A 24740-nucleotide genomic window follows, 5' to 3' on the forward strand; every position below is an offset into this window, starting at 1 on the left:
TGGGGTTGGCTCACGATGTGCCATTGGCCGGACATCTGGGGCAGACCAAGACCTTTGAGAGGCTGGTCACCCACTTTTATTGGCCCCAGATGCGCAAGAGCTCAGAAGCTCACTGCAGGACATGAGACTTGCCAGGCAAGTGGAAAGAGGGGGGGGGGGGTGGTGGGGGGGAGATCAAGGCCCCGCTCCAGCCCTTCCCGGTTGTCAGTACTCCATTCGAGCGAGTGGGCATTGACATTGTGGTGCCTCTGGACCCCAAGACAGCCATGGGCAAAAGGTTCATCCGGGTCTTGGTGGACCATGCCGCCTGGTACCCTGAAGCAATCCCCCTCAGGACAGTGACGGCCCCCGTGGCATTTCAGGAAACTTGCTGAGGCAAATATGGAAGCCAGCCAGGAAGAGCTGAAACGCTGGCACGATCAGAATGCCACTCTGATCGAGTTTCAGCCTGGTCAAAAGGTGTGGGTCATGGCCCCAGTGGAGCCCTGTGCGCTCCAGGATAACTTGACCGGCCCCTTTGAGGTGGTGGAGCGCAAGAGTCCTGTTACCTACTTGGTGGACTTGCAGTCTCCCAGGAACCCTCTGCAGGTCCTGCATGTCAACCGCCTGAAGCCCCACTTTGAGAGGTCTGAAGTGGGCATGCTACTAGCTACAGATGCTGGAACGGAAGAGGAGAGTGAGCCTCTTCCCGACCTCCTCTGGGCAGAGGAAAAAGAGGGGTCATTGGAGGGCGTGGTCCTCTCCACCACACTGACCCCTGAACAGCAGAGTGATTGTTGCCAACTGTTGGGGCAATTCAGTGATCTGTTCTTCCTGGTGCCTAGTGTCACCGATTGGTGTGTCCATGATGTGGACACTGTGGATAGTCCTCCCGTGAAGCATAAGGTGCACCGAGTGACTGACCGGGTTAGAGCGTACATTAAGGAGGAGGTCTCCAAAATGTTTGCTTTAGGGGTGATTGAGTCCTCTAGCAGCCCTTGGTCCAGTCCAGTGGTCCTGGTACCCAAGGCTGCGGGGCCTGGGGCCACCCCGGAACTTCAGTTCTGCGTGGACTACTGAGGTCTCAATTCAATCACCAAGACAGACGCGCACACCATCCCCAGAGCTGATGAGCTCATAGATCGGCTAGGGGCTGCACGGTACCTCAGCACGTTTGATTTGACGTCCGGGTTCTGGCAGATCGCCTTGACCGATGGGGCAAAGGAGAGGTCGGCGTTTTCCACGCCTGATGGACATTACCAATTCCGGGTGATGCCCTTTGGGATGAAGAATGCCCCTGCCACCTTCCAGAGGTTGGTCGACAGAGTTCTGGCTGGGCTGGAAGATTTCAGCGCCGCCTACCTGGATGACATTGCAGTGTTTAGTTCCTCATGGGAGGGCCACCAGCGCCACCTCTGGGAAGTGTTGATGGCACTGCGAAAGGCAGGCCTCACAAACAAGGCAAGCAAGTGCCAGATTGGGCAGGGTTCTGTGGTGTACTTAGGACATCAGGTGGGGAGCGGCCAGGTGGCGCCCCTACAACCCAAGATTGAAACAATCCTGGCTTGGGAGTCTCCAAGGACCCAGACACAGGTGAGAGCCTTTTTTAGGACTCACAGGTTATTACAGGAGGTTTGTCAAAGGGTATGGCAACATTGTTGCACCCTTGACTGAGCTGACTTCTAAAAAGCAGCCAAAGATTGTGAACTGGACTGACACCTGTCAGAAAGCTCTGAAGACTGCCATGTGCACCGCACCAGTACTCCAGGCGCCCAACTTTTCAAAGGAATTTGTTGTCTAGACAGACGCTTCCGAGCATGGTGTGGGGGCCGTTCTGTCACAGCTCAATGAAGAGGGCCTAGACCAACCTGTGGCTTTCATTAGTAGAAGGTTGCTCCCCTGGGAACAGAGGTAGAGTGCAATTGAACGCGAGGCATTTGCTGTGGTCTGGGCATTGAAGAAGCTGAGACCATGCCTGTTTGGGACTCACTTCCGGGTTCAGACAGACCACAGGCCCCTCAGATGGTTGATGCAGATGAGGGGGAGAATCCAAAGTTGTTGAGGTGGTCCATTTCTCTACAGGGTATGGACTTTACGGTGGAACACCGCCCTGGTACAGAACACTCCAACGCTGACGGTCTGTCCAGATTTTTCCGCCTCAGTGATGAGAACTCCCATGGGGTGGGTAGTGCTCCCCACATTTCAGCTGGAGGGGACGCGTGTTAGACCTGGCACCATTGGCGTAGGTCTCCCTTCCATTTTTGTCATTTATGTCTCCTTCATGGTTGCTGGCGTTAGATGTTCTGGGCGCTGTGCCACTGCCATTCAGTGACCCAGCGCAAATGCTCCTTATTATAACATAACTGATGAACCGGTGTAGTCCTAGTAGTGCCACGGAACATGCTAGGGAGGTCGAATTTGGTATGCTTCCGCTCCAAATATTAACGTGCATCTGGTAGTAGTGATTGTCTTTATGTTCTGCGTGTGCAATTGCCGCTTTTGGAAAGTAGGTATCTTTTTGTCGAAGTCTTTCTGTGTGTTTCACTGGTATGTGTATTGGTTGTCTGGTTTAGAGGGCCAGGGCAGGCCGGGGCCGACCTGGGTCGAATGGAGCAATCTGCTGTTGAAGTATGGGGAGGGGTGACCCCTTTGATCTGAGAAGGGCTGTGCCTGGCAAGGTGAATGATGGCTGTGCCGCTGAGTGCCCGCATTTGCCTTGTCTACGAAAACTATTGCTATCGCCATGGTGGGCCGCTGCAGCTGAGAAGCTGTGCCGCTGAGTTCCCGCTTTTGCTTTATCTACGGAAACTATCGCCATTGTGGGCCGCTGCAGCTGAGAAGCTGTGCCGCTGAGTGCCTATCTTGGCCTTGCTACAAAAAACCTTGTTGTCGCTATTGTGGGCCGCTCTGTGCCCGCATTTGCCCTACTACGAGAATCAGAACCACCGCCACTGTGGGCCGCTGCAGCCGAGGAGCTGTGTAGCTGCAGGTCCGCATTGGCTTCGCTACAAGAGTCCTTGCTATCATTGTTTTGGGCCGCCGCCATCGAGAAGCTGTGCCGCTGAGTGCCCATCCTTACTTTGCCACAAGAATCATCGCTATCGTGGGCCGCTGCAGCTGAAGAGCTGCGCCGCTGAGTGCCCGCGCTAGTCCCACATCGGGAGCCTTGTCAACCTCCGCGTGCGCCGCTGGGTGCCGCTTCCACGCCTGTTCCAGGATTATCGAGAGTGCACGCTGAGGAACGCCACCGCCCAAGAACTGTGGCCGCTGTGGGTCCGCCTGCCATCCCGCACCTTCCCTGAGGAGCTGTGCACCGTGCCCCTTTCTCCTACATACCTTGTACCTTGTACATTGTGCACCACCGGGTCGCATAGATCCCGGCCCCAAACCAAGTTCGTTCAACCCGCCCGCACAAGTGCTTTCATCGCTTTTGAGACGAATCTGTAATTACGTGCATTGTGGTTCTTTGAGCATTTCTCAGTTTCGTGTAAAATCTATATAAAGAAAACTATTTTTTATAACTGCTTGTGGTGTCTATTTTATGGCGTCTTTCCTGTGTTATTGTGTATGGTCCTAAATGCTTCACACACTGCCTCTGAGATAGGCCTGTCTGCTCGTGCTACGTTACCACAGGGTTGAGCAGGGGTTATCAAAGGGTGTAGCCACCCTTACTCTGACTTAGGAAGAAGGGTCACTATTCGACATCGGTGCCAGCCACTGTCGACTAGAGGCCCCCATTTCTAACATTGGTGGGCAGCGGTGAGGATCTGGACTTGCATTTATGATCCACAGTTTGATTTTGGTTCTATTGCTGACTGTGATTGCCAGCCAAGTATTTTTGTTGTTCTGCGCGGACTGCGATTGCCAGCCAGGTGATTTTGGTTCTATTGCTGACTGTGATTGCCAGCTAAGTATTTTTGTTGTTCTGCACTGACTGTGATTGCCAGCCAGGTGATTTTGGTTCTATTGCTGACTGTGATTGCCATCCAAGTATTTTTGTTGTTCTGCGCGGACTATGATTGCCAGCCAGGTAATATTTTTTGGTTCTATTCTATTGTTGACTGTAGTTACCAGTCATGTCTACACTGGGTTGGCCAACCTCCAATGCTTCGGAGGATCTCCTCTTTGAGGAAGATAGGTTAGAAACATACACTGCCAAACAGCAAAAGTCTTTTAGCAAGTGATTCACCGTACCTGTTGCGGGCCTCTCTAGGAAGGAGGAATATCAGAAGGCCCTTAAGGCCTGGATGGAGGCGAGAGAGTCCGCCAGGAATGAGGGAGAGAACGCTGGAGGGCAGCAGGATGAGGAAGTGGGTTTAGTGGGAGCTAAGGCACTTTCCAACCCAGGTACTAGTGTGTCCTCAAAGAGTCTGTCTCCAGAAGAGATGGAGGACAGAGAGAGAGATAGGAAGTATAGTTTGGAGATGGCCAAATTGGAAGGCCAGAAGGACCTAGAGAGCAAAAAATTGAATATTGAGTATAATAGGTTGGCATTTGAACTGGAGAAAATGAAACTTGAGCATCAGAGAGTATTGAGGGAGTTGGAGATCAAAGCTAAGAGTCTAGAGATCTCCCCCCTCTGGTGGCAGCATACCTTTATTACCTACCGAGAGTAGAGTGTACATACCCAAGGATGTCATCAAGGATTTCCATAAGAGTGAGGATATTGGGCAATGGTTTGCCGCATACGAGATAGCCATGGTGTCCCACCGGGTCCCTGAGAAGGATTGGGGAGCGGGGTTGTGAGGACGCTTTGTGAGTGATGGGAGGGATACACTGTTAGACCTGCCTGAGCAGAGCAGGATGGCCTTGATGAGTTGTTATGGTTGGACCCCAGAAATGTACAGGCAGAGATTTAGGACCTGCAAGAAGCTGGAGGGTACCACTTGGGTTGAATATGTGTCTTTCTTTTGCAGAGCAATAGATCGCTGAGTAAAATGTAGCAAAGTGGAAACCTTTGAGCAATTGTATGACTTGTTCGCATGGGAGAATTTATCTAGTAACTGTTTTCCAGAGCTACGCCAGCACCTTGTTGATAGCAAGCTCACTAACCATAGGAAGCTTGCTGAGAAGGCGGACACTTGGGTGAGCGCCTGGGTTCGCAAGGGTCTTGCGGGAGACTTCGCCAAAGGTGGGCAGGGTTCCAAGCAGAGGAGTGGGGGGGGACAGGGGTAAACAAAGAGTTCCAGAGAAGGCCTCAAAATAATTCCCTAGGGAACCAAGGAGTGGTGTCCCAGCCTCCCCCAGAAAAGAAGCCAGTGCCCCCGACAGGTAGGCCTGTTCAGAGGGGGTCCCTTACTTGCTTTAAGTGTGGTTAAGTGGGCCACAGGCATTATGATCCTCAATGTCCCCTGAAGGACACCAATGCACCACCCCGTGCACCCCCCGCCAGATTGCCAGTGTAGACCTGGGAGGGGAAGAGATGGGTGTCCAAAGTGGGTGGGATCCCGTAGAATTGACCCTTGTCTCGCTAGGAGACTTTGAGAAGGTCCCTAACCCCGCACTGCCTGTTAACACCAAGTACAGGCAGTGGGTAACAATCAATGGCCATAGGGTGGAGGCTCTGAGGGACACAGGGGCTAGTGTGACTGCTGTCAGCTCCCGGTTGGTGTCCAAAGAGCAGATTGTCCTCCATGCATTCTGCCCAGTAGTGTCAGCAGACAACTCTGAGAGCCAGTGTGAAATGGCTCGAGTTCCCTTTGAGTGGGGGGGAAGGGGGGGTCTCAGGAACTCTCCAAGTTGCTGTGTGGCCAGCCATGCAGGTAGACTGTCTATTGGGCAACGATTTAGAGAACTCCCCGCGGGCTAAGGTGGAGAGGAAGTCTCATTTGGAAATGCTGGGTCTGCCTGAGTGGGCGTGTGCGACCACTCGGTCCATGGCAGCCAGTAAGGATGTTCAGAAGGACCTGGAGCCTGAAAGTATGGCCCAGGCCCCTGCCTTAAAGAGAAGGGGCAGGGGGCGCAGGAAACCGGCCCCCATGGTTCCCACGGTCCAGGAAGGAACTGACCTTGAGGGGGATGCCATGGAACCTACAGGGGAACAAGTAGCCGAACTGGGGGACCTACCAGAGCTGACCCATTGGCAGCAGGAAGGAGGGCCCACCAGGGAGGAATTTTGTGAACAGCAGAGAACGTGCCCTTCTCATAAGGGACTGCGGCGGCAGGCCACAGCCCAGGCAGCAGGTGATCAGTCAGCATCACATCTGATCTATTGGAAGAATGACCTCCTTTACAGCGAGCCTAAGGCTGCTGAGCCTGGGTCAGCCCGTGTGCTGGTGGTACCCCAGAGCTTCAGAGCCTTCCTACTGGGGTTGGCTCACGATGTGCCATTGGCCGGACATCTGGGGCAGACCAAGACCTTTGAGAGGCTGGTCACCCACTTTTATTGGCCCCAGATGCGCAAGAGCTCAGAAGCTCACTGCAGGACATGAGACTTGCCAGGCAAGTGGAAAGAGGGGGGGGGGTGGTGGGGGGGAGATCAAGGCCCCGCTCCAGCCCTTCCCGGTTGTCAGTACTCCATTCGAGCGAGTGGGCATTGACATTGTGGTGCCTCTGGACCCCAAGACAGCCATGGGCAAAAGGTTCATCCGGGTCTTGGTGGACCATGCCGCCTGGTACCCTGAAGCAATCCCCCTCAGGACAGTGACGGCCCCCGTGGCATTTCAGGAAACTTGCTGAGGCAAATATGGAAGCCAGCCAGGAAGAGCTGAAACGCTGGCACGATCAGAATGCCACTCTGATCGAGTTTCAGCCTGGTCAAAAGGTGTGGGTCATGGCCCCAGTGGAGCCCTGTGCGCTCCAGGATAACTTGACCGGCCCCTTTGAGGTGGTGGAGCGCAAGAGTCCTGTTACCTACTTGGTGGACTTGCAGTCTCCCAGGAACCCTCTGCAGGTCCTGCATGTCAACCGCCTGAAGCCCCACTTTGAGAGGTCTGAAGTGGGCATGCTACTAGCTACAGATGCTGGAACGGAAGAGGAGAGTGAGCCTCTTCCCGACCTCCTCTGGGCAGAGGAAAAAGAGGGGTCATTGGAGGGCGTGGTCCTCTCCACCACACTGACCCCTGAACAGCAGAGTGATTGTTGCCAACTGTTGGGGCAATTCAGTGATCTGTTCTTCCTGGTGCCTAGTGTCACCGATTGGTGTGTCCATGATGTGGACACTGTGGATAGTCCTCCCGTGAAGCATAAGGTGCACCGAGTGACTGACCGGGTTAGAGCGTACATTAAGGAGGAGGTCTCCAAAATGTTTGCTTTAGGGGTGATTGAGTCCTCTAGCAGCCCTTGGTCCAGTCCAGTGGTCCTGGTACCCAAGGCTGCGGGGCCTGGGGCCACCCCGGAACTTCAGTTCTGCGTGGACTACTGAGGTCTCAATTCAATCACCAAGACAGACGCGCACACCATCCCCAGAGCTGATGAGCTCATAGATCGGCTAGGGGCTGCACGGTACCTCAGCACGTTTGATTTGACGTCCGGGTTCTGGCAGATCGCCTTGACCGATGGGGCAAAGGAGAGGTCGGCGTTTTCCACGCCTGATGGACATTACCAATTCCGGGTGATGCCCTTTGGGATGAAGAATGCCCCTGCCACCTTCCAGAGGTTGGTCAACAGAGTTCTGGCTGGGCTGGAAGATTTCAGCGCCGCCTACCTGGATGACATTGCAGTGTTTAGTTCCTCATGGGAGGGCCACCAGCGCCACCTCTGGGAAGTGTTGATGGCACTGCGAAAGGCAGGCCTCACAAACAAGGCAAGCAAGTGCCAGATTGGGCAGGGTTCTGTGGTGTACTTAGGACATCAGGTGGGGAGCGGCCAGGTGGCGCCCCTACAACCCAAGATTGAAACAATCCTGGCTTGGGAGTCTCCAAGGACCCAGACACAGGTGAGAGCCTTTTTTAGGACTCACAGGTTATTACAGGAGGTTTGTCAAAGGGTATGGCAACATTGTTGCACCCTTGACTGAGCTGACTTCTAAAAAGCAGCCAAAGATTGTGAACTGGACTGACACCTGTCAGAAAGCTCTGAAGACTGCCATGTGCACCGCACCAGTACTCCAGGCGCCCAACTTTTCAAAGGAATTTGTTGTCTAGACAGACGCTTCCGAGCATGGTGTGGGGGCCGTTCTGTCACAGCTCAATGAAGAGGGCCTAGACCAACCTGTGGCTTTCATTAGTAGAAGGTTGCTCCCCTGGGAACAGAGGTAGAGTGCAATTGAACGCGAGGCATTTGCTGTGGTCTGGGCATTGAAGAAGCTGAGACCATGCCTGTTTGGGACTCACTTCCGGGTTCAGACAGACCACAGGCCCCTCAGATGGTTGATGCAGATGAGGGGGAGAATCCAAAGTTGTTGAGGTGGTCCATTTCTCTACAGGGTATGGACTTTACGGTGGAACACCGCCCTGGTACAGAACACTCCAACGCTGACGGTCTGTCCAGATTTTTCCGCCTCAGTGATGAGAACTCCCATGGGGTGGGTAGTGCTCCCCACATTTCAGCTGGAGGGGACGCGTGTTAGACCTGGCACCATTGGCGTAGGTCTCCCTTCCATTTTTGTCATTTATGTCTCCTTCATGGTTGCTGGCGTTAGATGTTCTGGGCGCTGTGCCACTGCCATTCAGTGACCCAGCGCAAATGCTCCTTATTATAACATAACTGATGAACCGGTGTAGTCCTAGTAGTGCCACGGAACATGCTAGGGAGGTCGAATTTGGTATGCTTCCGCTCCAAATATTAACGTGCATCTGGTAGTAGTGATTGTCTTTATGTTCTGCGTGTGCAATTGCCGCTTTTGGAAAGTAGGTATCTTTTTGTCGAAGTCTTTCTGTGTGTTTCACTGGTATGTGTATTGGTTGTCTGGTTTAGAGGGCCAGGGCAGGCCGGGGCCGACCTGGGTCGAATGGAGCAATCTGCTGTTGAAGTATGGGGAGGGGTGACCCCTTTGATCTGAGAAGGGCTGTGCCTGGCAAGGTGAATGATGGCTGTGCCGCTGAGTGCCCGCATTTGCCTTGTCTACGAAAACTATTGCTATCGCCATGGTGGGCCGCTGCAGCTGAGAAGCTGTGCCGCTGAGTTCCCGCTTTTGCTTTATCTACGGAAACTATCGCCATTGTGGGCCGCTGCAGCTGAGAAGCTGTGCCGCTGAGTGCCTATCTTGGCCTTGCTACAAAAAACCTTGTTGTCGCTATTGTGGGCCGCTCTGTGCCCGCATTTGCCCTACTACGAGAATCAGAACCACCGCCACTGTGGGCCGCTGCAGCCGAGGAGCTGTGTAGCTGCAGGTCCGCATTGGCTTCGCTACAAGAGTCCTTGCTATCATTGTTTTGGGCCGCCGCCATCGAGAAGCTGTGCCGCTGAGTGCCCATCCTTACTTTGCCACAAGAATCATCGCTATCGTGGGCCGCTGCAGCTGAAGAGCTGCGCCGCTGAGTGCCCGCGCTAGTCCCACATCGGGAGCCTTGTCAACCTCCGCGTGCGCCGCTGGGTGCCGCTTCCACGCCTGTTCCAGGATTATCGAGAGTGCACGCTGAGGAACGCCACCGCCCAAGAACTGTGGCCGCTGTGGGTCCGCCTGCCATCCCGCACCTTCCCTGAGGAGCTGTGCACCGTGCCCCTTTCTCCTACATACCTTGTACCTTGTACATTGTGCACCACCGGGTCGCATAGATCCCGGCCCCAAACCAAGTTCGTTCAACCCGCCCGCACAAGTGCTTTCATCGCTTTTGAGACGAATCTGTAATTACGTGCATTGTGGTTCTTTGAGCATTTCTCAGTTTCGTGTAAAATCTATATAAAGAAAACTATTTTTTATAACTGCTTGTGGTGTCTATTTTATGGCGTCTTTCCTGTGTTATTGTGTATGGTCCTAAATGCTTCACACACTGCCTCTGAGATAGGCCTGTCTGCTCGTGCTACGTTACCACAGGGTTGAGCAGGGGTTATCAAAGGGTGTAGCCACCCTTACTCTGACTTAGGAAGAAGGGTCACTATTCGACATCGGTGCCAGCCACTGTCGACTAGAGGCCCCCATTTCTAACATTGGTGGGCAGCGGTGAGGATCTGGACTTGCATTTATGATCCACAGTTTGATTTTGGTTCTATTGCTGACTGTGATTGCCAGCCAAGTATTTTTGTTGTTCTGCGCGGACTGCGATTGCCAGCCAGGTGATTTTGGTTCTATTGCTGACTGTGATTGCCAGCTAAGTATTTTTGTTGTTCTGCACTGACTGTGATTGCCAGCCAGGTGATTTTGGTTCTATTGCTGACTGTGATTGCCATCCAAGTATTTTTGTTGTTCTGCGCGGACTATGATTGCCAGCCAGGTAATATTTTTTGGTTCTATTCTATTGTTGACTGTAGTTACCAGTCATGTCTACACTGGGTTGGCCAACCTCCAATGCTTCGGAGGATCTCCTCTTTGAGGAAGATAGGTTAGAAACATACACTGCCAAACAGCAAAAGTCTTTTAGCAAGTGATTCACCGTACCTGTTGCGGGCCTCTCTAGGAAGGAGGAATATCAGAAGGCCCTTAAGGCCTGGATGGAGGCGAGAGAGTCCGCCAGGAATGAGGGAGAGAACGCTGGAGGGCAGCAGGATGAGGAAGTGGGTTTAGTGGGAGCTAAGGCACTTTCCAACCCAGGTACTAGTGTGTCCTCAAAGAGTCTGTCTCCAGAAGAGATGGAGGACAGAGAGAGAGATAGGAAGTATAGTTTGGAGATGGCCAAATTGGAAGGCCAGAAGGACCTAGAGAGCAAAAAATTGAATATTGAGTATAATAGGTTGGCATTTGAACTGGAGAAAATGAAACTTGAGCATCAGAGAGTATTGAGGGAGTTGGAGATCAAAGCTAAGAGTCTAGAGATCTCCCCCCTCTGGTGGCAGCATACCTTTATTACCTACCGAGAGTAGAGTGTACATACCCAAGGATGTCATCAAGGATTTCCATAAGAGTGAGGATATTGGGCAATGGTTTGCTGCATACGAGATAGCCATGGTGTCCCACCGGGTCCCTGAGAAGGATTGGGGAGCGGGGTTGTGAGGACGCTTTGTGAGTGATGGGAGGGATACACTGTTAGACCTGCCTGAGCAGAGCAGGATGGTGTATGCCCATATGAAAGAGGCCTTGATGAGTTGTTATGGTTGGACCCCAGAAATGTACAGGCAGAGATTTAGGACCTGCAAGAAGCTGGAGGGTACCACTTGGGTTGAATATGTGTCTTTCTTTTGCAGAGCAATAGATCGCTGAGTAAAATGTAGCAAAGTGGAAACCTTTGAGCAATTGTATGACTTGTTCGCATGGGAGAATTTATCTAGTAACTGTTTTCCAGAGCTACGCCAGCACCTTGTTGATAGCAAGCTCACTAACCATAGGAAGCTTGCTGAGAAGGCGGACACTTGGGTGAGCGCCTGGGTTCGCAAGGGTCTTGCGGGAGACTTCGCCAAAGGTGGGCAGGGTTCCAAGCAGAGGAGTGGGGGGGGACAGGGGTAAACAAAGAGTTCCAGAGAAGGCCTCAAAATAATTCCCTAGGGAACCAAGGAGTGGTGTCCCAGCCTCCCCCAGAAAAGAAGCCAGTGCCCCCGACAGGTAGGCCTGTTCAGAGGGGGTCCCTTACTTGCTTTAAGTGTGGTTAAGTGGGCCACAGGCATTATGATCCTCAATGTCCCCTGAAGGACACCAATGCACCACCCCGTGCACCCCCCGCCAGATTGCCAGTGTAGACCTGGGAGGGGAAGAGATGGGTGTCCAAAGTGGGTGGGATCCCGTAGAATTGACCCTTGTCTCGCTAGGAGACTTTGAGAAGGTCCCTAACCCCGCACTGCCTGTTAACACCAAGTACAGGCAGTGGGTAACAATCAATGGCCATAGGGTGGAGGCTCTGAGGGACACAGGGGCTAGTGTGACTGCTGTCAGCTCCCGGTTGGTGTCCAAAGAGCAGATTGTCCTCCATGCATTCTGCCCAGTAGTGTCAGCAGACAACTCTGAGAGCCAGTGTGAAGTGGCTCGAGTTCCCTTTGAGTGGGGGGGAAGGGGGGTCTCAGGAACTCTCCAAGTTGCTGTGTGGCCAGCCATGCAGGTAGACTGTCTATTGGGCAACGATTTAGAGAACTCCCCGCGGGATAAGGTGGAGAGGAAGTCTCATTTGGAAATGCTGGGTCTGCCTGAGTGGGCGTGTGTGACCACTCGGTCCATGGCAGCCAGTAAGGATGTTCAGAAGGACCTGGAGCCTGAAAGTATGGCCCAGGCCCCTGCCTTAAAGAGAAGGGGCAGGGGGCGCAGGAAACCGGCCCCCATGGTTCCCACGGTCCAGGAAGGAACTGACCTTGAGGGGGATGCCATGGAACCTACAGGGGAACAAGTAGCCGAACTGGGGGACCTACCAGAGCTGACCCATTGGCAGCAGGAAGGAGGGCCCACCAGGGAGGAATTTTGTGAACAGCAGAGAACGTGCCCTTCTCATAAGGGACTGCGGCGGCAGGCCACAGCCCAGGCAGCAGGTGATCAGTCAGCATCACATCTGATCTATTGGGAGAATGACCTCCTTTACAGCGAGCCTAAGGCTGCTGAGCCTGGGTCAGCCCGTGTGCTGGTGGTACCCCAGAGCTTCAGAGCCTTCCTACTGGGGTTGGCTCACGATGTGCCATTGGCCGGACATCTGGGGCAGACCAAGACCTTTGAGAGGCTGGTCACCCACTTTTATTGGCCCCAGATGCGCAAGAGCTCAGAAGCTCACTGCAGGACATGAGACTTGCCAGGCAAGTGGAAAGAGGGGGGGGGGGTGGTGGGGGGGAGATCAAGGCCCCGCTCCAGCCCTTCCCGGTTGTCAGTACTCCATTCGAGCGAGTGGGCATTGACATTGTGGTGCCTCTGGACCCCAAGACAGCCATGGGCAAAAGGTTCATCCGGGTCTTGGTGGACCATGCCGCCTGGTACCCTGAAGCAATCCCCCTCAGGACAGTGACGGCCCCCGTGGCATTTCAGGAAACTTGCTGAGGCAAATATGGAAGCCAGCCAGGAAGAGATGAAACGCTGGCACGATCAGAATGCCACTCTGATCGAGTTTCAGCCTGGTCAAAAGGTGTGGGTCATGGCCCCAGTGGAGCCCTGTGCGCTCCAGGATAACTTGACCGGCCCCTTTGAGGTGGTGGAGCGCAAGAGTCCTGTTACCTACTTGGTGGACTTGCAGTCTCCCAGGAACCCTCTGCAGGTCCTGCATGTCAACCGCCTGAAGCCCCACTTTGAGAGGTCTGAAGTGGGCATGCTACTAGCTACAGATGCTGGAACGGAAGAGGAGAGTGAGCCTCTTCCCGACCTCCTCTGGGCAGAGGAAAAAGAGGGGTCATTGGAGGGCGTGGTCCTCTCCACCACACTGACCCCTGAACAGCAGAGTGATTGTTGCCAACTGTTGGGGCAATTCAGTGATCTGTTCTTCCTGGTGCCTAGTGTCACCGATTGGTGTGTCCATGATGTGGACACTGTGGATAGTCCTCCCGTGAAGCATAAGGTGCACCGAGTGACTGACCGGGTTAGAGCGTACATTAAGGAGGAGGTCTCCAAAATGTTTGCTTTAGGGGTGATTGAGTCCTCTAGCAGCCCTTGGTCCAGTCCAGTGGTCCTGGTACCCAAGGCTGCGGGGCCTGGGGCCACCCCGGAACTTCAGTTCTGCGTGGACTACTGAGGTCTCAATTCAATCACCAAGACAGACGCGCACACCATCCCCAGAGCTGATGAGCTCATAGATCGGCTAGGGGCTGCACGGTACCTCAGCACGTTTGATTTGACGTCCGGGTTCTGGCAGATCGCCTTGACCGATGGGGCAAAGGAGAGGTCGGCGTTTTCCACGCCTGATGGACATTACCAATTCCGGGTGATGCCCTTTGGGATGAAGAATGCCCCTGCCACCTTCCAGAGGTTGGTCAACAGAGTTCTGGCTGGGCTGGAAGATTTCAGCGCCGCCTACCTGGATGACATTGCAGTGTTTAGTTCCTCATGGGAGGGCCACCAGCGCCACCTCTGGGAAGTGTTGATGGCACTGCGAAAGGCAGGCCTCACAAACAAGGCAAGCAAGTGCCAGATTGGGCAGGGTTCTGTGGTGTACTTAGGACATCAGGTGGGGAGCGGCCAGGTGGCGCCCCTACAACCCAAGATTGAAACAATCCTGGCTTGGGAGTCTCCAAGGACCCAGACACAGGTGAGAGCCTTTTTTAGGACTCACAGGTTATTACAGGAGGTTTGTCAAAGGGTATGGCAACATTGTTGCACCCTTGACTGAGCTGACTTCTAAAAAGCAGCCAAAGATTGTGAACTGGACTGACACCTGTCAGAAAGCTCTGAAGACTGCCATGTGCACCGCACCAGTACTCCAGGCGCCCAACTTTTCAAAGGAATTTGTTGTCTAGACAGACGCTTCCGAGCATGGTGTGGGGGCCGTTCTGTCACAGCTCAATGAAGAGGGCCTAGACCAACCTGTGGCTTTCATTAGTAGAAGGTTGCTCCCCTGGGAACAGAGGTAGAGTGCAATTGAACGCGAGGCATTTGCTGTGGTCTGGGCATTGAAGAAGCTGAGACCATGCCTGTTTGGGACTCACTTCCGGGTTCAGACAGACCACAGGCCCCTCAGATGGTTGATGCAGATGAGGGGGAGAATCCAAAGTTGTTGAGGTGGTCCATTTCTCTACAGGGTATGGACTTTACGGTGGAACACCGCGCTGGTACAGAACACTCCAACGCTGACGGTCTGTCCAGATTTTTCCGCCTCAGTGATGAGAACTCCCATGGGGTGGGTAGTGCTCCCCACATTTCAGCTGGAGGGGACGCATGTTAGACCTGGCACCATTGGCGTAGGTCTCCCTTCCATTTTTGTCATTTATGTCTCCTTCATGGTTGCTGGCGTTAGATGTTCTGGGCGCTGTGCCACTGCCATTCAGTGACCCAGCGCAAATGCTCCTTATTATAACATAACTGATGAACCGGTGTAGTCCTAGTAGTACCAAGGAACATGCTAGGGAGGTCGAATTTGGTATGCTTCCGCTCCAAATATTAACGGGCATCTGGTAGTAGTGATTGTCTTTATGTTCTGCGTGTGCAATTGCCGCTTTTGGAAAGTAGGTATCTTTTTGTCTAAGTCTTTCTGTGTGTTTCACTGGTATGTGTATTGGTTGTCTGGTTTAGAGGGCCAGGGCAGGCCGGGGTCGACCTGGGTCGAATGGAGCAATCTGCTGTTGAAGTATGGGGAGGGGTGACCCCTTTGATCTGAGAAGGGCTGTGCCTGGCAAGGTGAATGATGGCTCCACCTCCCGCTGGGTGTCTGATGGTGGGCCCCTCTCCCTGGAAGGGAGGATGCAGCCTCGTAAATAAAGTGACCCAAGTCGACACCAAACTGGTTCTGGCCGGGTCGAGTGATTTGTGACTTTCTCAAGAACTAAGACTTTTGGGGTATATAGATCTGAGCCTCGTGGTGTGTAACTTCGGGATGCCAAGACGAACCTCTGGCCGTGTAAACGAGAGGGAAAGGACTTTGAAACTTTCATCCATCCACTGAAGCAACTACCCAAGGGCCTGAATTGAGCTTGCCCCCTGCCGAAGTCTCAGGGACATAAGACTTCATTCCTCAGCAGCCCAGATTCCTATTGAGAGAAATCCTACTCGCAGGTGAGGCCTCTGTCGAGAAATCCAAGGCCTCTGGATCTACTGTGGGGAACGCCGCTTTTGTTTGTCTACGGAAACTATTGCTATCGCCATTGTGGTCTGCTGCAGCTGAGGAGCTGTGCTGCTGAGTGCCCGCATTTGCCTTGTCTACGAAAACTATTGCCATCGCCATTGTGGGCTGCTGCAGCTGAGGAGCTGTGCTGCTGAGTGCCCGCATTTGCCTTGTCTACAAAAACTATTACTATCGACATTGTGGGCCGCTGCAAAGCTGTGCCGCTGAGTGCCTGCTTTTTCTTTATCTACGGAAACTATTGCTATCGCCATTGTGGGCCACTGCAGCTGAAGAGCTGTGCTGCTTAGTGCCCGCCTAGGCCTTGCTACGAGATCCATTGTTGACGCCATTGTGGGCCGCTGCAGCTGAGGAGCTGTGCCGCTGAGTGCCTATCTTGGCCTTGCTACGAAAAACCTTGTTGTCGCTATTGTGGGCCGCTGATAAGCTGCGACGCTGGGTGCCCGCATTTGCCCTACTACGAGAATCGGAACCACCGCCACTGTGGGCCGCTGCAGCCGAGGAACTGTGTCGCTGCAGGTCCGTATTGGCTTTGCTACAAGAGTCCTTGCTATCATTGTTTTGGGCCGCCGCCATCGAGAAGCTGTGCCGCTGAGTGCCCATCCTTACTTTGCCACAAGAATCATCGCTATCGTGGGCCACTGCAGCTGAAGAGCTGCACCGCTGAGTGCCCGCGCTAGTCCCACATCGGGAGCCTTGTCAACCTCCGCGTGCGCCTCTGGGTGCCGCTTCCACGCCCGTCCCAGGATTATCGAGAGTGCACGCTGCGGAACGCCACCGCCCAACAACTGTGGCCGCTGTGGGTCCGCCTGCCATCCCGCACCTTCCCTGAGGAGCTGTGCACCGTGCCCCTTTCTCCTAAGTACCTTGTGCACCACCGGGTCGCATAGATCCCGGCCCGAACTAAGTTCGTTCCACCCGCACGCACAAGTGCTTTCATCGCTCTTGAGACGTATCTGTAATTACGTGCATTGTGGTTCTTTGAGCATTTCTCAGTTTCGTGTTTAATCTATATAAAGATAACTATTTTTTATAACTGCTTGTGGTGTCTATTTTGTAGCGTCTTTCCTGCATTATTGTGTATGGTCCTAAATGCTTCACACACTGCCTCTGAGATAGACCTGTCTGCTTGTGCTACATTACCACAGGGTTGAGCAGGGGTTATCAAAGGGTGTAGCCCCCTTACTCTAACTTAGGAAGAAGGGTTACTATTCCACATCGGCGCCAGCCACTGTCGACTAGAGGCCCCCATTTCTAACAGTGATACTATGCAGTATGCTAAAAACCACTGACAAAACCAACCTATCCTAACGGTGAGACCTATTGGCTTTGCCAATTCGCGCTGAATGTGTAGTAAGTAACACAATGTCTGAAGTTATTATAATTGGATCTTATAGCTGTTCTAAACTATAATGGACAAAACATTTCCACGTTGCGCACTGCAAGTTCATGTAGTGGACTTGCACGAGTCGTGCAGGGTTTGAATACACTCATTGAGCAGTGTTAGGGACATGGCAGTGGCCCTGGACAAGCGGGACTTATCTGAGGACCTTTTACAATCCTAGCCCATAATATCCCCAAAAAAACCCTGAGGGACACATGCCACACAATTTGCTGAGGAAGAGAGATGGGTACTACCTTCTGTTATCCGTTATTTGCAGCTTGACCTCTCAAGCGCATGCCACCATTTCTATTATATGATGTACAGCACCATCAGCACTTTATTTTGCTCAGGCGTCACCTTAACATATTTCATAGACTGATTACCTTTTCTCAGTGTAATGACTGGAGACCATGCCAGCAGTATCGAATAACATTGTTGTCTTGCCCAAGTTGGCGCAACAAGAATGAGTGTCATGGATGTTTACCTCATTTTCCTTACAGCGGATGGGATCAGTGGAGAAAAAGCATAAGCAAAAATCTCCTACCAATTCACCCACAGTGCATTGCACATGAGCTATAGGTACCAGGATGTGAAGTTTTGGCATTTGCGTTTTCTGCTGTGGCAAACAGATTTATTGTGGATGTGCACCTCTTCTGAATGTGCTTGTACCTGGTCAATTGATCTCAGAATTGTGGACTTGCTGATGAAATCTGCTTAAGAGGTCTGCAAAGCTGTTTTCCCAGCAGATGCTCGGCTATAAGTTGAATTGCAAAATGCCGGTTCTTATGATTCAGTACTGACAATGGAGATGAACGAGACGCTTGTGTTTTTGGATGTTGTATATGGGTGTCATGTTGTTGGTCTTTACTAGGACTGTTTTGCCTTGTGTGAGTGAGTAAAATGCTTTAAGCAGCAACTGAATCTTTCAGTTCTAGGTGGTTGTTGTGAAAATCCTGTGTTGCTTTCAAATACCCTGAACAGTAATGTGGTTTAGATATGCTACCCACCCCATGAGTGAGGCTTCTATGGTAATGGTCACCAGTGGCTGAAGGTCCCTAAATAGTCTGCCTAGCAACACGTTTTTTTCACCACTGGAGAGTGTGCTGGCAGTGGAAGCATTTACACCTTGCGTGCGGCAGTACTGCTATACATGAAGCCAACAATTTAATTATCGTCCATAATGTAAGGTGACACGATGTCTGAAAAAGATGTAGAACCCTTTGAAGTGCCATTACCCTTTCTCTTCTCTATTTGGGTAGGGTTTCTCTGTAATATATTTAACTCTGCTCCTAGGAAATGTTGTAGCTGATGTGGCCCTAGATGTGACTTCCGCATTGACCGTGAATTCCAGTCTGTTTACAGGGACACTGCTGCCTGAGTATGTGCTAAACATTGTTCTCGACTGCTGCTCTTTATCAGCAAGGAGTCTAAGGATGCGCAGACTTGAATGGCATCTCTTCTGCGGTGTGTATGCAAAGAGGTGACTCGTAAACTACAGACAGTCCAGAATATGGCAGCGCGACTGCTCTGTAAACTACCCAATACATCCCCTACCTCCAACTCTCTACGCACTTTGCATTGGCTCCGCATTGAAAGCCGGACAAAATTTAAGGCCCTTTGCTTCATGCACAGAATAAATGCTGGCCTGGCCCCATCTTATCTTAACTCCTTGGTACAGCATTACTGTCCCCCCCGCACTCTTCGATCATCGAATCAGCATATGTTCTCGGTTCCTAGAATCAAAAGATCCAGAATGGGTGGCCGTTCCTTTGCTTGGTTGGCCCCTTCACTCTGGAACTCCCTTCCTCTCCAGTTGCGTACTGAACCTTGCTACCTTAAGTTTCGCAGACCGGTAAAAAACTGGTTATTCAACATGTAACAACCTTCCTCTCTGTCTCTTTCCCTCTCACTTGGTTCCTAGCGCCGGGAAACCTACGGGTAGCTGAGCGCTTTACAAACTTAAATATAATAATAGGCACCACCACTAAGCATTTTCTAAATCACTCTTGGAGCTGTTGTGACAGAACTTTGAACTGTTAGTGCTGTCCACCAACTACTACCAACTTCATGCTGTGCTGAATTTATGGAGCAAGAATTTTTTTAGGTCTAGAGTTGCCATGTGGTCTCCTGTGCAGAGCAACGGGATGACGTCCAGCAGGCTTGTAATTCTGAGGTGCTCCAACTGGAAGATACAATTCAATGGCCTGATATTGAGAAACCATCACTGGGGTACTAGTTTCATGGCACCTTTGCTGAGAAGTGCCTGTACCTCTTCCTGAGACAGCAGTAGATTATAGGTCTTGACTGAGTGTGTGCTGTCCAAGTGGTATATTTGGAGGTGTGGCACTTTAAGCAGTATCCCTGCTGGACAATGGACAGAACCCACTTGTCCGAGGTTATTTCCTCCTACTGCAGAAGGAACAACATTAGAGGTGTTCTGTAATTCAATCAATCATTACATTTGTAGAGCACTTCTTGTCACCCGTGAGGGTATCCAGGTGGTGGCAGGGTCCAGTTGATCAGCCGAATCGCCAGGGCTTTTGGAACTTTCGGAACTCTGGAAGAGACCGGGGGGGGGGGGGGGGGGGGGGGTCCGTAGAGGAAAAGGGAACTCGTTCTATGTCTTTGCTGCTAAGTAGGAGAAGGAGTGACCTTCGCATCTGCTATGTCCGATGCAGGGGTGAAGGTTAAAAAAGGGAAGCAGTGCAGAAGTGTCTGGTTGGCTGATGAAATTTCAGGAAGGTGGGTCCACAGTTGTGAAGGGCCTTGTATACATGGGTCAGGAGCTTGAACTGGTATTGTTTTGATACAGTGAGCCAGTGGAGTTACGTGAGGTAGGGAGTGATGTGGGTTAGTCTAGGGAGATCCAAGACAAGTCTGACTGCTGCGTTTTGTATGGTCAGTATTTGTCAGAGGAGGTGAGCTGCGATCCCTGTGTAGAGAGCGTTGGCGTAGTCCAGTCGCCTGGAGAGACGGGCCTGGATAATGGTCTGCCTGTGATCAAGGGAAATGTATGACAAGTCACTGTTTCGAGGTAGAAGCGCCCTTTCTAGTGGACTGTTTGGAGGGTACCAATAGCTTTTTCAATTTTGATATATATATATATATATATTTTTAATTTTCTCAAGCATGTTATCTTTTGGAAGAGCCAAAGAGCAGTTTGCCACCAAAAGGTACATGGATTAGGTGTTTGATACCCCAGGCCATGCATGAGGCCAGGGAATAATGGTTTTGACCTTCCTGGAAGTTGTATTTGCTGTGTACAGAGAGCACCAAATGTTTACATTCTTGAATAAGATCTCTCCTTTTTTTGCGATAGGCCTCTGGCAGTTGTTTTAACAGTGAATCCCTTCCTTCCCAGTGGTAAATATTTTACCAAAGTAGCCCCATGGAATTGGCGACCCTCCACTTGGTTGATGCTCCCATTATATTTTAGCCTTATACTGTCTGTCAGGAGGTGGTGAGATCCCATTAATTTGGCTGTGTTTCTTGTTTCTGACCTTGTGGACAACGAGAGTCCGGTGGAACATGACCTCTGATGTAAGATGGATCGTTAGAAGCAAACATATATTTCAGTTTTTGACAGCTTTTTCACGGGAAAATCATCCTCCTCCACTACATGTAGTTCTACTTTACAATGTTCAGCTGCCCTTGTATTACCCCATGAAATGCAGTGGTGTCATAGGAAGGAGAGGCTTTCAAAGACCTTCGGCGACTGGAGCAGAAAACAGAAAACTCATCAACGGTTCCAGGCCTCGAGCTGAAACATCCAAAACAGATGGTGGGAAAAACACAATCCGAGTCTTTCTCCAGGTGCATTGTCGGCTACAAGAGACGAGATATCCAGAGACCGAAGATTCTTTGAATACAACTTGCAAGTTTCCACTCCCAATACCACATAGCGAAAAGATGCAGAACATGTATATATACAGCAGGATATGCTGCAAACCATAATATAACAGAAGAGTTAGTCTCTGAGTAAATGAAACAAGAAAGGTCCAGTTACCATTCTAGGTGGAAAGAAAAAAACACAAATCATAACACCAACAGTTTTGCAAAACAAGATGTTTAATAAAAAATAATCCGTTATTTACAGTGAGCACACTTCCACTCTTAAGTCTCCACTGTCCCTTCCTTCACAATTGCTCGTGCAAGATTTCGTGCAAGAGCCAGTCTCAGCATTTCCACTTTTGAGGTCTCATGGTTGTCGTCCTGCAAAAGGAACAAAGAAATCTCAGAAAACCCTACAACCTGCGTCAAATATACATACAACGCCTATTTGGCTTAGGCCATCAGAGGATTTATAGTCTTGTTTTCCAGCTATCCTGAGCACTTAATGGTTTTACTTCTCGTACAAAAGACGAGGTTTACCACAGTGAAATGCCTCTATTACCTGTGGATTCAGTTCAGGAGGCTGCCCTGCTGCATTGTTTTTCATTGCTGTCAGGTCCTCCAGACATCGCATCAATTCATAAGTTTGTTCAACTGAAAAGATTACCTTTATTAATAGAAACAAAAGTTTGAACAATTAATTAAAATAATAATGCACGTATAATGTAAACATTCGTTAGACCATTTGCAAATGTCTGTAGAATACAGTTGGGAAAATTATAAGAAAACTCAGTTACAGTACTGCATCAAGAGCCCCATGATGCAACACCGAGAATAAACGGTTTTAACAGGATATCTTGAAACCTACCCATGAATCGACAAGAAGACCCATATCTTTTTTCAATAACAGTGAAACAAAAGACAACAACAACAAGCATTGGCATAGCCAATAGGTCTCGCCTTTGGGACCTTATAAGTGTTTAGCCATGCAACAGTTGCATACCTAAATACTTATAAGGTCCCAAAAGCGAGACCTATTAGCTATGCAAAGCGGCCAGGCGGCCGCGAAAGTGAAAGTAATCGCGGTAAAGCGCGGCGCGCGCGCCCGCGCACATGCACTGTAGCTCTAGGTTGTCCTGGTAGCACTTTTTGGAGCCCTCTCAATAAGTCTCGCCAGACCAGCGCATGCGCTGGGTCAGGCGAGACCTAAAAACCACTCTGGTCGGTGGTTGGCAGGGAAAGAGAGATTAGCACACTCACCTCCTTATGTTCTAGGAGGGGCAGAGCATCTGAGAGGAGGGTCACCCAAAAGGAACATGGGGCTATCCGAGCAGTCATCAGTGACAACAGCAGTCTCGCAGCTTCCGGGAAACGCTTATCATTGTACAAGCGGTGGAACTCTCTGTACTTTCCTGAAGAAGCAAGAGGTTTGGGTAAAAAATTAATTCAAAACTAGATCCCTAGGTCTATTCACATTTGTCATTCTCCCTCAGAAGCTTCTCACCAAGAAATGTGAGTCTGTCACTGAGCAGCATGGCCGCCCCCAGATTATCAATCAGGTCAAGGTCCGAGAAGACTCCTCGCTCACAGTAATCTTTCAGAAACCTGGGGAAAAAATTATGAAAAAGGGGCATCATTCGAGAGCACGCAAGGGAGTGGAGACATACAAAACAAGCACTGGCAAAACCAAATGTACTCGCACCTTTGGGACCTATTGGCTATAGCAGTGATTTTTTGCGATGCTGTGCTGCCTGGCTAACCAAGGGTGGGGTGGATGTTTAGATGCTATGATGCGTCCGCCCAACCTTATTTTGTACACAATAACAAAATGCACACAACTACAAAATGATGCGTCCACTTTTTTCCGTTTTATTTACCGATCTAAATTTGCTCGGCAAATGAAAAACAAAAGAAATTCAATATGTGAAAGCATTTCTTTTTGTTTATGGGTGGTATGTTTGGGGGAAGCAACATGGCGAATGCAGGTGGGGGAAGCAACATTGAGGGTATAGGTAAAAAATAAAGCAATACATGGGGCAGAGCAACACAGAGGGCACAGGTGGTGAAAGCAACGCATGTGAGAAACATGGCGCGCAGGGGGAAGAGAAGCACATGGGCTAGAGAGGAACCTGGAGCTGTTAGGGGAAAGTACAAGCGAGAAAATAACACAGGGGCGAACAACATGGAGAAGTGGGGTGAAGCACACGGATGACAGTGAGCAACAGAGGCGCAGCGGGACAGCATTAAACGAGGCAGAAAGCTACAAAACATATGCACTCTTCTGGAGAGTTCAACCAAAAATAAAAAAGTAGTGCTTAAAAAGTGAGAAGAGGAAGAACACAAGAAATACGTCCATGCTCCAGGGGAGGGGCAACATGAAAAGATGAAGTAAAGCCCACACAAGTGGACAAATACAAAGCAAGCAAAAGACAGTGACAATAAAAGCCAACCAATGGTATGCAATGGACGGGCTCTAAGCCCACTGTAAGCAGGAAAAAAGGTCTTTTTGCCAAAAGACTGTTTGCACTGTCTGGTAGGTGAGACCTAAAAAGGAATTGCGAGCTGTTTTTTTTATTAAACAAATATTCTAACAAGCAGATCAAAAAATAGTCAACTTGGAGACATTATTTGTAATATGTATACCAAGCTAAATTAAACCTACCCCATCAGACCTCCACAACACCTCAGAAATGTTACGAGATCTGCAGCGTTTACAGCTTTAATCATGTAGTCGACCCATGATTCATGGACATGGACCATGAGCTGGATACAATACATAATCAATCTCAAAATCCCAATCTCCCTCCCTTTCCCTGAGAATCCGTTTCTGCACGTTCTCCTCTCAATCATGCATTCCTCTTATACTACATGTTGAAATCTACTAGAGGCCGCTTTACCTTTATGCAGAAAAATTACTAATAACTGTGTGAAGTTCTCTGATCTAATCAGGGGAAAGAATGTCCACACAGTGCTTGGAGCCGTTTAGGGTCACAGGCGAGCGCTATTCTGTACAGCTTGGTGGTTTAAGGCACAAAGGTCCAGCAGGAGAAAAAAACAAAAGATCTGCTCCCCTAGTCCCCCTCCCCAGCAACCACATGTATTCATGTGTAATTTTAATTATTAGCAGGCAGGGCCGCCAGCTCTTTATTCATAGCGCAGGTTGAGTCATCCTGCACCATGACTAAAGCATAGCAGACACTTCACTTTACTAATAAAGAGTGAACTACACTGCACCTTTTGTAAGACGACAAATCAAAGTCCCATGAGAAATCAGCAGCTTGATTTAAACGAGACTCGCCACACAGAGTACTCGCTCTACAAAAATCTCACCATTACAAACAGGCAAGGGCAATTTACAAGCCCTGCCCATTCAAGATCACCAGAAAAAATACGATAGAAGCAAATGTTAATTGCCCCTAATCCTGGTTTTCCATATAGAAACTCTTTACTGAAGAGATGAACGCTAAATGGCCTCATATTGTGGGAGTAAAAGTGATGTAAAGGAGCATACAAATCTAAACAATTAAACTGTAAGGTACAATCAATATCTTTGAATCCACAAAATCCAGAAAAGTATAGGCCAAGGAGTCTTGAAAATGTTTGTATTACATTTTTCTTTATTCGCAGGCAAGAGCGAGAATGCATACATCAGCCCAGCCAACGCGTTTTGTCCAACATGGACTTCCTCAGGGTTGGGTCTATCTTTCATATTTAGATGAAACGATCAAACTTTGACCGTAACGTCTGTGATGTTTTGAACATTCAAATAAAATCTGATGTGCCCTTGATCTACTGGGGAAGCAATAACTTCGAAACTATCCTCGGTGTAGCAGATACTG

At 50.5% G+C, this 24740-nt stretch overlaps 1 protein-coding gene across 1 annotated transcript in view; it reads right to left on the reverse strand.

The window, feature by feature from the left end:
* Nucleotides 1-21120: 21120 nt before the first annotated feature.
* NUP85 (nucleoporin 85) overlaps nt 21121-24740 on the reverse strand; it is a 352506-nt gene continuing 348886 nt past the window's right edge. Inside the window, exons 16-19 of the mRNA XM_085617042.1 lie at nt 22406-22506; nt 22162-22313; nt 21464-21568; nt 21121-21282 (exon numbers count right to left, since the gene is read on the reverse strand). Coding sequence (XP_085473168.1) covers nt 21184-21282; nt 21464-21568; nt 22162-22313; nt 22406-22506 — 457 coding nt within the window. The 3' untranslated portion in view covers nt 21121-21183. The remainder of the gene's footprint in view (nt 21283-21463; nt 21569-22161; nt 22314-22405; nt 22507-24740) is intronic.

This window comes from Triturus cristatus, chromosome 7 (genome assembly GCF_964204655.1).
Source record: "Triturus cristatus chromosome 7, aTriCri1.1, whole genome shotgun sequence".
NCBI classification, from domain to species: domain Eukaryota; kingdom Metazoa; phylum Chordata; class Amphibia; order Caudata; family Salamandridae; genus Triturus; species Triturus cristatus.